The sequence below is a fragment of the Parambassis ranga genome, chromosome 16, assembly GCF_900634625.1.
Source record: "Parambassis ranga chromosome 16, fParRan2.1, whole genome shotgun sequence".
In the NCBI taxonomy this organism is placed as follows: Eukaryota; Metazoa; Chordata; class Actinopteri; family Ambassidae; genus Parambassis; species Parambassis ranga.
The window spans coordinates 7,031,221-7,047,105 of record NC_041036.1 but is presented as its reverse complement, the minus strand read 5'-3'; the positions used below and the strand labels follow the sequence as shown (position 1 = coordinate 7,047,105).

Genomic DNA, 15,885 nt, shown 5'->3' with positions numbered 1-15,885 from the left:
AAGTGTACTAAACAAAAGAAATATGGCAATAAAAAGGAGTGAGTGAGTCAAAAAAAACTGCACAAGCCAATCATCTGGCCTGCGGTATACTTTAAGACATACAATTGGTGTGATACATACTGCAGTCTAACATGAGTAATGAGCATAGACCACAGAGACATGGTTATAAATGGTCACTAGATGTCAGTGTGCTCACACTGCAGGTAAAATAAGCTGTAGATATTGATTTAAATGGATAAAATAGATATTTTATTAACCCAGAGAAACATAATTAGACTGGTGGAGCAGGTGGAGTCAGAAAATGAAGCAATAAGTAAAGCAGACAAAACAGTTTCCTAAGGAAAATAAATGAAGTGTGCAGCCAGATATCAATTCTACCCTCAGCGTCAACATTTGTATTCCTTTATTTACAAGTCAACACCACTTCACAATAAACTAGCTTTTATATTAATTAACCACATATATTCAAATTATAAATATAAGTCTAAGTTACACTCAGGGAACAACCAGGAATATCAGTCTGATTGCTGTGTGTACAGTCTGGCTTTATGAAAGCTTTACAAGGGTTATGATAAAAGTACTAAAATCTGATCATGAAGAATTAGGAGACAATAACCTGTAGCTTCTCTACATGTCAACAGTGCAAACTAAAACACCTCAAAAGCAACAACAAAAACACTATCTCTGTGTCACTATTGTCAGCCACTGGAGACAAAGATATGAATATTGATGGACACACAAATAACTGGTTAAAAACCGCTTAAGATCTACACCATGTCACACATGATTGGGCGTACCAGCTTCAAAAGAGAGTGTTTCTCATGTTTGTTTCTTTCTGTCAATTTCATTTTAATAATTGACACATTGGTAGAGTCAGCAAAAAGATCTCAATTATGCAGTTCAAGCGAGCCGAGACCCAAGTATTTACAGACCTGGGGGATTTTGTTAAGAAGAATTGAAGCTTTATAAGAAAGAAAACTCTCATCCACAACTATCACCAAACACTGCAACCAGTTATCATTTAAAAAAGGCAATACACAGTATTTAGAATAAACAGTATGCAAACTTTCCTTTATTATGTTTGATGCTTATTTAGTTATAACTTGTAGTGTAATTTCAAATGTTTTGCCTGATCCTTCATGTTTTTTTCTTTAAAAACTGTACATTGTTACAAAAATCCATCACACATCAACTTTGGAGTTATGTCACGTCATTCTTTAGAAGGAAACGTGTCTACAGAGCTCTGGAGTGCTCATAACGAATTTGATCCCATGTTTTTAGTCAAACACAGGTACACGTTTGTGTGCAACAGATAAGTGCGTACTAGAGAGAGCCAGCAAAGCAGAAGGACTGAACTGCTCTGTTTGTTTTGGGTAACTTTATATGCTTCACCTGTGTGTATATAATAAAAGGCAAGATACATAAACTGGGCTTCCCACATAATTTCAGCTATTCGACATAAGTTTCAGGACTTGTCATCCGTGTGAACTTTCATGTGACCTGTTAAGCCAATCTTCTGACGGAAACTTTTTCCGCATAAACTGCAAGCAAACGGCTTCTCACCCGTGTGAATTCTCATGTGGACAGTCACATGTCCCTTTTGATTGAAACTTTTCCCACATACTTTGCATGAAAACATCTTTTCACCTGTGTGCGTTCTCAAATGGAGCGTTAAACCATTCTTTTTGCTAAAATTTTTGCCACATATTTTACAAGAAAATGGCTTCTCGCCTGTATGAGTTCTCATGTGAGAAGTCAAATGATCATTTACTCTGAAACTTTTACCACATGTTTCACAAGAATAAGGCTTCTCACCTGTGTGCTTTCTCATGTGGACGGTTAAATGACCTATTTGATTGAAACCTTTCCCGCAGATTTTGCAAGAATACGGCTCCTCGCCTGTGTGAGTTCTCATGTGGACATTCAAAGCACTGTTGTGAGCAAAACTTTTGCCACATACTTGGCAAGAAAACGGCTTCTCACCCGTGTGAGTTCTCATGTGGACAATTAAAGCGCTATTCTGAATGAAACACTTCCCGCATATTCTGCAGGAATTCAACTTGTCACCTGTGTGAATTCTCATGTGAGCAGACAGGGTGCTACTTTGACTGAAATTTCTTCCACACATCTTGCAAGAATATGGCTTCTCACCCGTGTGGCGTCTCTGATGTATTTTCAGTTGGTACTGATATTGATAATACTTTCCACAAGTGTCACATTTAAAAGACTTTTTACCTGTGTCAGTATCAGACTGACATTCTGACATGGAAAAACTGTCATCCTGATTTCCCTCGTCTGTATGGTCACTGTTTGGCTCTTGTTCATTGTCATCACTTTCCTCAAATGTAGTCACCATGAAAACGTCCACCTCCTGCTTCAGTTCATGCTGCTCCGCCTCCTGACTGGTGCAGAGTTCCTCATATTCTTCTTTAACCTGCGGAGGCTCCACTTCCTCCTGGTCCTCCTGGTCTAGACTGGAGTTGCTCTCCTGCTTAAAGACTTGTTGATCAACAAGAACCTCCTCCTCCTCCTCCTTACAGACATCTAGCAGGGCTGGAACAAGAAGGGATGATTGATCATTTTAATTGAATTAATGAATTGCTACAATCTATAATATAATAATACATAAAACTTATATAGCGCTTTTCTAGGACACTCAAAAACGCTTTACAGATGCATTATTCATTCACACCACATTAACAGCTCCCCAGGGGGAGACTGACGGAGATGTGGGTGCCAAGGTGCGCCTAGGGCCTCTCCGACCACTGCCGATTCATTCATACACATTCATACACCAGTGAGTGCGCTCAAGGCAATGTGGGTAAAGTGCCTTGCCCACAGGACACACAACAATGACTAGGGCAGAGCTGGGATTGAACCGCCAACCTTCCGATTATTGGACAACCCTGCCCAATATACAAAACCTATAAATGGTTTGTAATACAATGGCTTTAAAGTTTGATTGATTTGAAAAAGGAGTAAAAAAGAAGAACATACACTATGGTTCAAAAGTTTGGGGTCACAGGACAGTTCTATAGCTTATCTGATCAGCATAACAGCTCAGCTGTGCTAACATAATTTCACAGGAGTTTTCTAATCATCAATTAGCCTTTTTAACATGATTAGCTAACACAATGTATCATTAGAACATAGAAATAATGTATGCTGGAAAAGTGCCTCTGTATACTTTTGTATATATTCCATTAAAAATCAGCCTTTCTAACTAGAATAGTCATTTACCACACTAGAAATGTCTAGACTGTGTGTCTGATTACTTTAATGTTATCGTCATTGAAAATATATACCATATATATATTTAAATAAAGACATTTCCAAGTGACCCCAAACTTTTGATTGGTAGTGTACATCTGTTCTCACCTGTAGGAGAGCTGTGAGAGAAGAACTGGTCAGTGTAAGGCTCCGGTTCATTGTATTCATTTTCTTTATAAGTAATCACCATATAGCTGTCCACCTCCTGCTTCACTACAAGCAGCTCTGCATCCTGCCCGTGTTCTTCCTGCTCCTCTTTAACCTGTGGAGGATCTGGTTGGTTGTAGTCCAGACTGGAGTTCCCCTCCTGATCACAGAATTGCTGATCGGCATCCTCTTCCTTGCAGATATGTGCAGGAGGAAAGTCTGAACAAAAGGACACAAGGAAAAGGTGTCCAACGTGATGATAACTTTAACACATAGACATTCTAACTGATTTGTGCTCTCTCATTTCATGTATTAAAAACAAATTCTTCCAAGAAAACATGCACACATAATGACCATAATGTTTCTATAAAATATTAACCTACAATACAGAGAGGCCTACGAATACAATTCAAAGACGTGTGTCTTATTTCTGTCCCTTAGTAAGACACGGACTGGACCTGGAATGAACGTCGGTCGAATATCCAACTTAACACTAACCCCAGCGCCGTATGAAAAGGTGCGTTCATATAATTATGCAAAAATATCAGGGTTGGGATTACAAGGCGTTGTTTGCCTGTTTATTGAGATTACTGTGGTGTTACATACCCATTTCGGATTCGGTGAAGACATCCAGCAGTCTGGGCTGACGATCGAGGTCTTCCTCGTACTGGACGCTCGTTTGTTCTCTAAATTCTTCAGCTGCAGTTATGTCGTTATCAAATTCTCTCAAGTACTGAAGTGAAGACATCGCTATTCCAACAATAGCAATGTTTATTTACGACACGACCATACAAACGTTTCAACAACACAGCCATAAGTTCTTCTTCTTCTTTTGTTTGAGGGCCGCTTCTTCTTCTTCTTGAGTTTCATGACATACGGACGCATTATCGCCACCTTCTGGACGGAAATATGAATCCAGTCAGATATATTCTATGTTTCCTATGGGGAATAGAGAAATTGCATTTAAATTTATAAATGTTTTGCCACATTTATGTCCCAAATGAGGTGTGGTAAATTTAAATAAAAATAATACATACAGTACAATATAGTCTGGTTTTGTTTAATATTTAAAAGAATTATGGTAAAATGTAGGATATAAAAAAATACAGTCTCCTGTAATGCTAAACACCAAGCCTCTGCATTAACAGTGGAAAATGTCTGATACACTTAAGACACCTGCTGAGACACAAATATAAATTTGGATTGTATGGTTTTTATTAACATACAAACAAATGATGTCAATCACTCAATAAAGCTGGAAATTCAAGGATCAACCATTTATAAAGGTGTTTTTGTTGAACAATCATCTTAGCAAAGTAGTAATTCTGTAGTAAAAGGGCACGCTAGTCTTAATCTTACATTCTGTGGCCAATCCAGTGTCACTTTATCAAACATGGAGAATGAAATCCAGTCTTTAAATGTTAAATGACCTGCAGTATACATCGAGTACAGGCCAGTTTTTCCATCAGTGTTTTCTAGATGTCCGCAGTTAGATTTCAAGAAGAGTAATTTCCTGGAATACAATGTGTCCTTGTTTTGTTTATTTGTTCAACCTACTCATACAAAATTTAGTTGGATATTCCAGCAACAGCATTGTCAAAAGATTCATAATAAAAGTTCATAATAAAGTTTTTATATAAACATAATCTTGGCCTCCCACAGAATTCCCTACATATATTTCAGGATTTTTCACCATTGTGAGTCCTTAGTGGACACGTAAACTGTCACTACTGTGACATTTTGCAAAAATATGTCTTTTTTTCCGTGTGAGTACTCAAGCGGCCTGTTAACTTGCCACGTTCATTGAGGTTTTTTTTAAAATAATTTGCAAATCTGTGTGAGTTCTTCTGTGGACTGTCAAGGTACCTTTAAGGCGAAAGGTTTTTCCACATGTTTCAGAGGAATATGGCCTCTCACCTGTGTGAATGCTGGAGTGGGTTTTTAATGCACACATTGAACAAAACTCTTTCCACATGTTGTACAATGATATGGCTTTTCACCTGTGTGAGTACTTAAGTGCTCTTTCAATTTACTTTTTTCTATGAAACCTTTTCCACATATTTCGCAGCAATGAGGCTTTTCGCCTGTGTGTCTTTTCATGTGGATAGTTAATTCACCCCCTCGAATGTATCTTTTGCCACATATTTTACATGAATACAGCTCCTCTCCTGTATGGACTCTTATGTGGACTATTAAAGCACTGCAGTTGGTAAAACCTATTCCACACATTTTGCAAGAAAATGGCCTCTCTCCCGTGTGCGTTCTCATGTGGAGTTTTAATCCATACTTTTGAATATGTTGATGAAGATTCTCAGTCATCCAGGTCATCATACATACATACTTTTGAAGTAAACCTTTTCCACATATTTTGCAATAGTATGGCTTCTCATCTGTGTGGCGTATCTGATGTGACTTCAGTTTGCACCGATACCGGTAAGATTTTCCACAAATTTCACATATAAAAGGTTTACTTGTGCCAGTTTTACACGGTTTCCCTGTAGATGGTTCTGGGGAGTCGTTATTGCTTATTTCCTGATCTCTATTTTGCTATGAAAGAATTTTCGAGAGATGACCTGGTCGCTGGTTGATTCTGGTTCATAGGTGTCTCTTTCCTCAAAGGTAGGAATCACTGTAATGGTGTCAGTCTCCTCCTCTAGTTTAAGATGCTGTGTCTGTTGAATGCTGCACAGCTTCTCCTGTTCCTCTTTAATCTGTGGAGGTTCTACTTCAGAGTCCAAACCAGAGGTCTTCTCCTGCTTACAGAGCTGAGGGTCAGCAAGAACCACCGCCTCCATATAAAATTAAAGTCAGAAACGGGACAGTAATTTGAGCAAATATATTCATCAGGTAGCTGTCTGTCGTTGCCAGTCATACTGGTTTAAAAGGTGCATCTACAATAAGGTAAACGGAAAAGCATTTCAATATAAACACAGAACTATCACATAAAAGAAAGAGGAGCAATTTTGGGCTGCAGATAAACCAAAGTGTGGATTTAAATAATTTAAAGACCCTAAAATGATTCCATCCTCCTTTAAACCCACAGACAGCATGCTGCTTCTAGTTAAGTGTATTAAGCTATTGCATGTAGTCGTAACTTTTAAGACTTTGCTTTAAAAAAAAAAAGTTAAGACTAGGCCTATTTGAATGTTGGATGTTATTTATATGTTATTTTGTTATTTAACAAAGGAGAGGCACGTTATTTCTACGATAGGAAAAAATGGCGGTGCCATTCATGTTGTTACTGCGCAAATAAATACAACACAGAGTTCTGCATGACACCTGTATCCACGTGTTTAAGACAGTTATAGTTTTACATACCTGTGATGTGTAACTGTATTTCGGGTAAACGGGTGGTTTCCAGCAGCCTGCGCTGACGATTGATCTCTTCCTCATACTGGACGATAGTTTTTTCAAACACTGCGAATATTTCTTCTTCAGCAGCTGTTAAACGTTCTTTGATAAACACTCTCAAACACTGAATCGAAGACATTGTTACTCTAAATGTAAGTCTAATCTATAATACATATGTTTACTGCAGCACAGAGCATGCTTCTTCTCGTACTAGTTTTTACGGATGCTAAACAACGTTATGGGGCATTACCGCCACCTTCTGGCTGGAGTGTGAATCGAGGACACCTACAGTGGATGCTAGGCTGGCTTTTGTTTTAATCTTTATTGAACGTCAAGGAAGATGCAGACAATCCACTTTTACATAATAAAAGATATACAAATAAAATAATCATAAATGGAAATTAAAGTACAAAGGAAAACAAGACAAGAAATATAAGGCATTCCTTATTCTGGTATCATCGAAAATACTGTCTGCTAACAAAAGTCTATCCATTAATGTCTGATTTAACACTAACCATGACATTAATGGATAGACTTTTGTTAGCAGACAGTAGCTAAATAGTTAGCCAACTGAGCCAGTGCACCAGCATCATGATTGAGGCACTTCTCACCTGTGTGAATCCTCATGTGGACATTAACACTAATCATGACATTAATGTAAAGCAGGAATACTTTTTTTGCTCTCAGGAAGTTTAAAGAGTTGAAATACACAGTAAAAATAATGACCAGCAGAAATCTATTGTAGTGACAGAAAAACTTTAAGTCATGCATTCTAACACTTTTCAAGACTGATTTCCCACATTTTTTAGAATGCGATTCACACACTCTCACCTGCGTGAGTTTTCATATGGGCAGTTAAACTATGATTTCGAGCGAAACTCTTTCCACATATTTCGCAAGAATATGGCTTCTCACCAGTGTGAGTTCTCCTGTGAGCAGTTAATTGACCACTGTGAATGAAAGATTTTCCACACGTGTCGCAATAATGCCGCTTCTCACGCGTGTGATTTTTCATGTGGGTAGTTAAAGGACTCTTGTGACTGAAATATTTTCCACATATTTCACAAGAATACGGCTTCTCACCTGTGTGACTCCTCATGTGGATAATTAAAGCATAACTCCTATTGAACATTTTGCCACATGTTTTACAAACATACGGCTTCTCACCAGTGTGAATTCTCATGTGACAAGTTAAACGACTCTTGTCACTGAAAGACTTTTCACATATATTGCAAGGATACGGTTTCTCACCTGTGTGAATCCTCATGTGGACAGTTAAGGCACTTTTGCTACTGAATCTGTTGCCACATGTTTCGCAAGAATAGGGCTTCTCACCCCTATGACTCCTCATGTGTTGAATCAAACCACTATTGGTGACGAAACCTTTACCACATATTTTGCAAGAATAGGGCTTCTCACCTGTGTGAATGCTCATGTGGCTGATAAAACCTTTATTGTTGCTGAAGGTTTCACCACATGTTTCGCAAGAATAGGGCGTTTTACTCATATGACTCCTCATGTGGCAAATAAAACCACTATTGCTAATGAAAGCTTTACCACATGTTTGGCAAGAATAGGGCTTCTCACCTGAGTGAATCCTCATGTGGATAATTAAATGATTATTGTTACTGAAACTTTTACCACACATTTCACAAGAATAGGGCTTCTCGCCTGTATGAGTCTTCATGTGGCTAACAAAAACCTTATTGTTACTGAAGCTTTCACCACATGTTTCACAAGAATAGGGCTTCCCACCTGTGTGACTTCTCATGTGGATAATAAAATGACTATTGTTACTGAAGCTTTCACCACATGTTTCACAAAAATAAGGATTCTCACCTGCATGAATCCTCATGTGGCCGATAAAACCACTACTGTTACTGAAGCTTTCACCACATGTTTTGCAAAAATAGGGCTTTTCGCCTGCGTGACCCTTCATGTGGCCAATAAAACCACTTTTGTTCCTGAAACCTTTGCCACATGTTTTGCAGGAATATGGCTTCTCACCAGTATGAGTTCTCATGTGGACAGTTAAATAAGTACTGTTACTGAAACATTGTCCACATATTTCGCAAGAATACGGCTTCTCCTCTGTGTGAAACTTCATGTGGCTAATGAAACCAGTAGTGTTACTGAAACCTTTGCCACATGTTTTACAAAAATACGGCTTCTCGCGAATGTGATTTATCATATGGAGAGTTAAGGAAGTACTTTTACTGAAACTTTTTCCACATACGTTACAAGAGTGTTGCATCTCACCTGTGTGAAGCTGGCTGTGTAAATACTGTGCTGAATCACAAGAAGCATGCAGAGACATATCTGTTTCAGAATTTTCAGCTGATCCGGAGGCAGCATGCCTGCTCCCTTTGTGATCTCTACTTTCAGAGCTGTAACAGAGGAGCTGGTCCCTGTTACCTTCTGGTTCGCTGTGGTCTCTGTCTTCATCGATAAGAGTCACCATCAAAATGTCCATCTCTGGCTTCAGGTCAAGCTGCTCTGCATTCTGACTGGTGCAGAGCTCCTCTTGGTCCTCTGGCTCCTCCTGATCCAGACTGGAGTCACTCTCCTGCTTACAGGGCTGGGCTTCATCCTCCTCCTCCTCCTCTTTACAGACATGTTGCAGTGGGAGCCCTGCATGAAGAGACATGATGACAAAAATAACTTCAAGTGAAGAAGAGACCCTTCAGTAGTTAAAGTTTTTGTGAACACAGTTTACACATTCAGGTAACATGTGGTGCTTTTTGTTCCAAGTTAAAATAACAAACACAATTCTACAAAAAACATTTATATTAAGAAAATAACAGATTTCAAGGGAGAAACAGACCTCTGATTTCGGCAACAGGTGCGTTATGAGAGAGGAGCTGGTCACTGTTTAGTTCTGGTTTATTATCTTCACTTTCCTCAGGAGTAGTCACCACACAGATGTTTAATTCTTGCTTCAGTACAAGCTGCTCTGTCTCCGGACTGATGAAGAGTTCCTCCTCTTCCTCTTTAATCTTAGAGTTCCTCTCCTGTTCACAGAGCTGCTGGTCAGCCTCCTCCTTCTTACAGACATGTTGCTGTGGGAGGTCTGAGGGGACAAAAGATACCATAATGGAAAGGTTACTGTGAGGATGATCATTTAACCAAATGTATACTCTTTCTAAGGATCTACATTTTCACTAATATGCAAGTAAAATATGAAGTGTGAAAGTTGACAAAATATCTGGGAGCAGGAGTTTTAGCCACTTTAGCCATTCTGATATTTTAGTATTCTGGTAACAGAATGTGTTAACGCTCAATGTTTCTCATTAAAATGACTAGATGGAGCCAAAGGTGTCATGCATGGGAGAATTAGTTTGATTGCTGCATTCATGCTGCTCTATCAAACTTGTATTCAGAATTTTCTAATTGCGAATCGTTTCCGCGCCCCAGGCTCTCAAATTTGGAGTGGTTTTCAGCCCGTTTCTGAGTTTAACATTGGTGTGTATTGCGTGACTTAGAGTGCAGGAGGGAAAAAATAAAACAGATCCTGTGTCTCTATCCTGCTGAAACTTCTGCACATTCCATCTGGCTGAGATAATTTTGCCACCAGTTCAAAGGAAAGATTGGAAGAAAGATTTTCTACTTTTCAAAATAAGAGCTTCATCTTTTTAAACTCTTAACCGTGTTTCAGCAAATTAAATTCAGATTGCAGATTCTCCAGCAATTCAGAGCAATCCTTCACATCAGCATTCAAAGCAATGCTTCAGCAATCAAACTTGCATTTTCTTCAGCAACGGCAATCAAACTAACTAGAACAGACTCCAGTTTAGTCCTAAAACGCTCATTAGATGCTGCTCTATCAAACTTGCATTCAGAATGTTCTAATTCCGAATCGTTTCCGCACGCCAGGCTCTCAAAGTTGGAGTGGTTTTTGAGGTCTCCTCTGCCGTTACCATGGTGACAGGCTGACACACACATAGGCATACAAAGCTCTGAATTGCTGGAGAATCAGAGCAATCCTCCACATCAGCATTCAAAGCAATGCTTCAGCTGCAGCAATCAAACCTGCATTTTCTTCAGGAAATGCCATTTTCTAGTTTACATATATTTTGGGACCTTAAAAAATTGTAAAATTATTCACAAGCGACTCCTCTTCCGGGTCAGTATTTTTTTTTCATACAATGGCGCCGTCGTACGACAGCCTACGTGTCAAATACATTCACATTGTGTCGGCTTGAAACAACCATGTAGTGTAGTCGAACACGGATGTGCATGGAGTATCAAATCCCAAACAATGCATGAACCAACAAATGCCACATCTTGATTACACTTCATTTTATTGACCACTAGATTTCCTTCTCGGGCACCGTGTCATTGAAGCCTCTTTTAAATCAAGCTTCCACAAAGCCTCGATCAGCCATCACTAGCAACAAAACGTCAACTTCCTTGTGTCGACGAACACGAAACACGAGATTTACTGTTTAAAAAGATGCATTCAGCTTGTTTACGTAATTTTTTTTTAAAGCGAACTGTAAGGCGGAACTCCTACAGAAGAGAAGAGCCATGTAGTAGTAGTATGAGGAAACCAGCTCGTACTCACCTATCCTGTGTAGCTTTATTACAGGTTCAATGAACCGCAGTCTGAGCGGACGGCTCTCCTCCTCTTTATGAACATTTCCAGCTGCTGTTAGTCGCTCGTTGTTAAGTTCAACTGACGACATTTTTAATGCAACGGCAATTTCGACACCGCCGCTTTCACGACATAGCTTGCCGTGTATTGTTCTTCTTCTCTTTGGGAGCTTCTTCTTCTTGACTTTTGTAGATGATAGCAAACAACGTTGTGGAGCATTATCGCCCCCTTGTGATCGGGAGTGTTCATCACAGCTGTCCTTTGCATCCTTATGTTTCCTCGTAGTTCTTCTCCCTACATTCATTCCTGCTTTTTATATCCACACAGTTAACGCAGTCCCGCCATTTTCAATGTAAACATTAAATTAAGAAGGAAATTAAAATCATAAAAAGAACTAGAAAAGCATTTCCTGAGAAAAATGCAAGTTTGATTGCCACAGCTGAAGCATTGCTTTGAACGCTGATGTGAACGATTGCTCTGAATTGCTGGAGAATCTGCAATCTGAACTTAATTTGCTGAAACACAGTTAAGAATTTAGAAAGATGAAGCTCTTATTTGGAAAAGTAGAAAATGTTTTAATATTATGAAGATATGAAAGAGAAACAGCTGAAGACAAGAACAGTATGAAGTCATGACCTTAGAGAATAGCCTGTGAATATACCATATGAAAGGTCTGAGGCTGGAATAATACCATAAGACTATAAGAAGCTCAGGCTGTGTGATTTTAATGTGGAAAAGTAGTATCCAGCTGAAGGATGATCAATATGACAGGTATAATGCTTAAAGTCTGATTACAAATATAGCTGTTTTGAATGCCTCTGTGTGTCAGCCTGTCACCATCGCAACAGCCCTGCCTGCCTGCCTGTCTAATCAAGCTTAATTAAAATTGGAGACACAGCTGTGTCAACCTCCTTTACTCCTCTCCCATGTATTTTAATGGGGGTTGCACCCTCCGAAGGACTGCTTGTTTTTGTCCAAACTGAAACATTCAGACAAAAAAAACGGGGGCACCAGCAAGGTTTACTCTACAAATGTGTGCGATTTCATGTTAATCCAGTAAAATATGTGGAGATGGTGGCGAGTTAGAAAACAGGTGTGCTCTTTTCCAGTCTATTTCCAGTCTATAATTATTATTGAAGGTTTCTGGGAATGTCCTGAATGAGCTGAATCTTTTGATGTTTGAATGGTTTGAATCGGTCCATGCATTCTGAAGATATGCTGAGCCAAAAAGCGTATGGAAGAATAATAATAAAGACCTAGAATAACAATAGTTTGATTGCCTAGCAACGGCAATCAAACTAATAAAATCATAAAAAAACATCAAATAAAATCAGGATGATTAAATGAGAAGAGTGCAGTTAGGAGTAGTGCGCTGCAGTACTGCACTGCAGTAAACAAATGAGTTTTCAGGCCTGACTTAAATAAAGTGACTTAAATAAGGTGCCCATATAATTAATATATATATTGATACATGTGCATTTATAACTACAGTGATCCAAAAATGGATCTCCATTATATGAAATATTTATTTGAAAAGAAAAAAATTGATTGTCTGATGACTTTCAACATGTAAACAAGTGAGACTTTGTTTAGGAGATGGGTTTTTGTAGCACAACTTTGTGTTGAAAGTGATTGTACCACAGTTGTGTAGCCCAACAACACCTGTAGCTCATCAACTGGGGAACATCAGCGTGAATTACCAACATTCTAAAAAGGGATGAGTATTTTTACACTGCACATTTCACAGTCTGAAACGGCTTGGAATATTTAATGGAATAATTAATATTAATAAAACACTAAGAGAACATTCCTGTATCACCAACAATCAACAAAACTGGTTCAGGACTTGTCGCCTGTGTGAGTCTTCATATGGACAGTTAAATTATTATTTCGACAGAAACTTTTCCCACATGTTTTACAAGAGTACAATTTCTCGCCGGTGTGCGTTTTCATGTGGTCACTTAAATTATTACTTCGACTGAAGCTTTTTCCGCATGTTTTGCAAGAATACATCTTCTCACCTGTGTGAGTACTCATGTGGGCAATTAAGGGACTACTGTGACTAAAACTTCTTCCACATACTTTGCATGAATTTGGCTTCTCCCCCGTGTGTGTTCTTATGTGGACAATTAAAGCACTGCTATGAGTGAAGTTTTTTTCACATATTTTGCAAGAATACGGCTTCTCGCCGGTGTGAATCCTCATGTGGACATTTAAAGCAGATCCGTTACTGAAACTTTTAACACATATGTCGCAAGAATAAGGCTTCTCCCCAGTGTGAGTTCTCATGTGAAGGGTTAAAGCCCGGCTGTTACTGAAACTTTTACCACATGTTTGGCAGGAAAATGGCTTCTCACCCGTGTGAGTTCTGATGTGAAGATTTAAAGTATTACTTCTAGTAAAACTTTTTCCACACATTGTGCAGGGATACAACTTCTCTCCTGTGTGAGTCCTCATGTGGACAGTTAGATTAGTACTTCGACTGAAACTTCTGCCACATGTTTGGCAAGAATACGGCTTCTCACCTGTGTGAGTTTTCATGTGAAAAATTAAAGGACTGCTGTGACTGAAACGTTTTGCACATATTACACAAGAATATGGCTTCTCACCAGTGTGAATCCTCATATGGACAATTAAAGCACTATTGTGACTGAAGCTTTTACCACATGTTTCACAGGAATAGGGCTTCTCGCCAGAGTGAGTTCTCATGTGGACAGTTAAAGAAGTACTGTTACTGAAAGCTTTTCCACATATTCTGCATGAATACAGCTTCTTGCCTGTATGTAGCTGTCTATCTAAATACTGTTCTGAATCACAAGAGTCATGCAGAGACATGTTATCTGTGTCGCTACTACACTGATCCTCTGAAACGAGAAAGTTGTCTCCACTGTTAATGTGCAGATCAATGTCAGAATCTGACATTCTGACTGATCCTGAGGCAGCATGCCTGCTCCCTTTGTGGTCTCTACTTTCAGAGCTGTAACAGGGGAGCTGGTCTCTGTTAGCTTCTGGTTCACTGTGGTCTCTGTCCTCATCAATAAGAGTCACCATCAAAATGTCCGTCTCTGGCTTCAGGTCAAGCTGCTCTGCATTCTGACCTGTGCAGAGCTCCTCTTGGTCCTCTTTAATCTGTGGAGGGTCTGGGTCCTCCTGATCCAGACTGGAGTCACTCTCCTGCTTACAGTGCTGTGCTTCATCCTCCTCCTCCTCCTCCTCCTCACAGACATGTTGCAGTGGGAGCCCTGCATGAAGAGACATGACGACAAAAATAATTTCAAGTGAGGAAGAGACCCTTCAGCAGTTAAAGTTTTTTGTGAACACAGTTTACACATTCAGGCAGCATGTGGTGCTTTTTGTTTAAAGTTAAAATGACAAACAATTCTATGAAAAAAGTTCATATTAAAATAACACAGATTTCAAGGGAGAAACAGACCTCTGCTTTCGGCAACAGGTGCGTTGTGAGAGAGGAGCTGATCACTGTTTAGTTCTGGTTTATTATCTTCACTTTCCTCAGTAGTAGTCACCACACAGTTGTTTAATTCTTGCTTCAGTACAAGCTGCTCTGTCTCCGGACTGATGAACAGTTCCTCCTCTTCCTCTTTGATCTGAGGAGGCTCTGCTTTCTGTTCAGCCTCCTCCTCCTTACAGACATGTTGCTGTGGGAGGTCTGAAGGGACAAAAAAAGAGGATAGTCATTTGACTAAATGTATACGTTTTGACAAGGACCTACAGTTTTAATAATATGTGAATATGTGAGTTAAATATCAGTCTGAAGTTTGACAAAATGTCTGGGAGCAACATATAGATATTTTGTTAACGGTGTGCTAGCTGTCAATGTTCCTGATTAAAAATGATCAAAACAGCATCACACAGGTCTATTCCCGTGTGTCGGTACTAAAGATTCACTGTTTACAAAAAGAAGCATTCAGGTTATGTCTGTAAACATAACAGTGGCTTTAAAACGAAATGTAACCTTAGGCAGAACTCTTACACAAGACCAATAATCGTTAGCCTAGGACTAGTATATTTTATTCTTACCGATTCCGTGCGGCTTTATTTCAGGTTCAGTGAACATATCCAGCAGTCTGCGCTGACGGTTCTCTTCCTTATTACAAACATTGTCACCTGCTGTTAGTCGTTCGTTGTTGAACTCTGTCAAATACTCAGCTGATGACATTTTTACTGCACGAAGAGCGAACACCCTTTTGACTTTTTGCAGACGATAGCAAACAACGCTATGGAGCATTATCGCCCCCTGGTGACCGGGAGTGTTCATCACAATTATTATCATCGATCCAAACGACATTTGTTCGTTCCTGTTCTTTATACCCACAAAGTTAACCCCCCGTTTTCATTGTTTTCTTCCGCCCGATGTCACACTGTGACGTTTTTACATAAACTTGAATCTCTGCCGTTACAGCCAATCCCCTGCCAGCCTATCAATTTGTTAACACGTGATTCTCTCTGACCAATAAGAGAAATTGTCCCATCAATAAAATCACACAGGATGTAGTAGCTCTGAA

At 39.3% G+C, this 15,885-nt stretch overlaps 1 protein-coding gene across 1 annotated transcript; it reads right to left on the bottom strand.

Moving 5' to 3' along the window:
• Positions 1-41: 41 nt before the first annotated feature.
• On the bottom strand, positions 42-15,571 carry LOC114448347 (zinc finger protein 624-like). Its single transcript, XM_028425258.1, has 9 exons — positions 15,401-15,571; positions 14,796-15,029; positions 7,600-9,399; positions 6,736-6,858; positions 6,292-6,308; positions 5,991-6,206; positions 4,024-4,186; positions 3,379-3,636; positions 42-2,553 (listed from the first exon to the last, which is right to left on the bottom strand). Exons 1-9 carry the CDS (start codon positions 15,537-15,539, stop codon positions 1,466-1,468), a joined length of 4,038 nt encoding a protein of 1,345 aa, XP_028281059.1. The 5' UTR covers positions 15,540-15,571; the 3' UTR covers positions 42-1,465.
• Between the last annotated feature and the right edge of the window lie 314 nt (positions 15,572-15,885).